Source organism: Chrysochloris asiatica, unplaced genomic scaffold (genome assembly GCF_000296735.1).
Source record: "Chrysochloris asiatica unplaced genomic scaffold, ChrAsi1.0 scaffold00105, whole genome shotgun sequence".
NCBI lineage: Eukaryota > Metazoa > Chordata > Mammalia > Afrosoricida > Chrysochloridae > Chrysochloris > Chrysochloris asiatica.
The window spans coordinates 10,359,070-10,360,946 of record NW_006408623.1 but is presented as its reverse complement, the minus strand read 5'-3'; the positions used below and the strand labels follow the sequence as shown (position 1 = coordinate 10,360,946).

The 1,877-nt window shown below is 65.6% G+C and overlaps 1 protein-coding gene across 1 annotated transcript; it reads right to left on the bottom strand.

The window, feature by feature from the left end:
- Nucleotides 1-1,126, bottom strand: UTF1 (undifferentiated embryonic cell transcription factor 1). The gene is made up of 2 exons (XM_006867485.1): nt 592-1,126; nt 1-518 (listed from the first exon to the last, which is right to left on the bottom strand). Exons 1-2 carry the CDS (start codon nt 1,124-1,126, stop codon nt 1-3), a joined length of 1,053 nt encoding a protein of 350 aa, XP_006867547.1.
- Between the last annotated feature and the right edge of the window lie 751 nt (nt 1,127-1,877).

Here is a 1,877-nt window from a genome sequence, read left to right as displayed (position 1 = left end):
TTACTCCCGGCGGCCCGTTAGAAGGCCCCTCTCGGCGGAGGCGTTTCCCAGGATGAAACCCACAGCCAGAGACACGGTCTGGTCGAAAGAACCGCGCAGCTGCTCCACGTGCTGGTTCAGGATCAGCAGCTGCTCGCGCAGTGGGCCCAGGGTGGCCGCAATGTGACCCAGGTGCCCCAGGGTCTCCAGGAGGGCCTCGTTCAGTGACGAGGCGGCGCGAGGTGGCACGCGCTCCCCGGGGCGGCCGGGCTGCGGCCCTGGGTGTTCCTCAGTGGGGCTAGGTGTCGGCGACGGGGTGCAAGGTGGGCGCGAGGGGGCGGGCTGCTGAGGGGGATCGGGCAGCCGGTCTGCCCCCTCAACCGCGTGGGCGGAAGCCAAGGAGGCCGCCGGACCGAGTGTCGGCGGCGGCGAGTCGGACGCGCGAGGTGCACCCGCAGACTTCGGCGGGGTTGGGCTGAACCGGAGGGTCCAGGTGTGTTCCGCGTCAGGGTCATGATCGGCCAGCAGCGGCGAGGCATCTGAGAACAGAGTAGGGATGGATCGGCCAGTCCGGCGGCGTGCCCGGCCGCCCCCCAGTTCCCGCTGTCTTACCTGTTTCGTCAGATGCAAGCGTATTGGGGGCCGGGCGGCGGCCGCGCGGAGGACGTCCGGGCCCGGGAGAACGGCGGCGGCCGCGCTTTTGGCCTTGGTCGCCCAGCAATGCCATGAGCTCCCGAATCTGCGCGTCGAAGGGTCCCGGGGGCTGGCCTTCCGCATCTCGGACTTTATCCTTCAGGAACTTGTAGCGGCGGCGGCATTGCGCGGGCGTGCGGCGCACCTGCAGGCGGGCCAGCGCGGCCGACACGCGGCGATAAGTGGGCAGCGCCTGGCGGCGGTCCAGCAGCAGCGAGCGCCACACGGTCGGTTCCAGCAGTGTGGCCAGCAGCAGCTCCGTCTCTCGGGCGCTCCAGGGCGTACGCTGCGCCGACCCGGGGGACACAGGCAACACCGGAGCCGCCAGCGCGCCGGGCGGGGTTGCCGGGGTGTCCCCGGCCGCCCACAGCTCGGAATTGGGGCTGACCGGCGACGACGGCTCGGGAGTCGCGAGCGGGACAGGTGGTAGCGGTCGCCGGGGCCTGAGCAGCATCCCGCAGTCGGGACCAGCGGGGCGCCGGATGGGCGCAAGGCGCGAGATCTGCAGCAGGAGGTGGGCGCCACACGTGCCGCCCACACACGCTCTGACGACCTACGCGGCAGCCCCTCCCGCCCCTGGAGCGGAGTCTACGCGTCCCGCCCACTGCCCGTCCCGCCTCTCGCGCCCCGCCCCCCGCCCCTACGGACCTGGGTCGTCTGAGTCTGTCCAGAGTTCCCCATGCGTCCTTCCAGCCATCCTCGGCCCCCCTCCCCCCTTGTGGCGCCATATCCTAAGCACTGGACCTCAAGGTTGGTTTGAACTGCAAGGTCGGTGGTTCAAACTCATCAGCCGTTTCTTCAGAAACCGACTCGCCGGCACGCAACATTAAACCTAGGTGATGGGTGGGGGAAAGCCTGTGAAAGGAAAGATCACACTCAAATTTTTCAGCCTTTAAAATTAAGTGGGAAGACATGGTTTCATTAATTGTTTTTAAATTTCAGTGAAAATATACACATTAAAACACCATATAACAATGTCCACCTTTACAATTGTTGATGGTAAGTGCCGTCGAGTCGGTTCCGACCCATAGCGGCGGCCCTGTATAGGGTTTCTGAGGAGCACCAGGTGAGCTTGAACCGCCGACCTTTCGGTTCAAGCCGACTTTGCAGTCCAGTGAATTAACCCGCAGCGCCACACTGGGACGCCAATATTTTTATGTTGTGCCTTACCCCTTTCCCTATATCCCACCCTTGTTAAGTGCCCG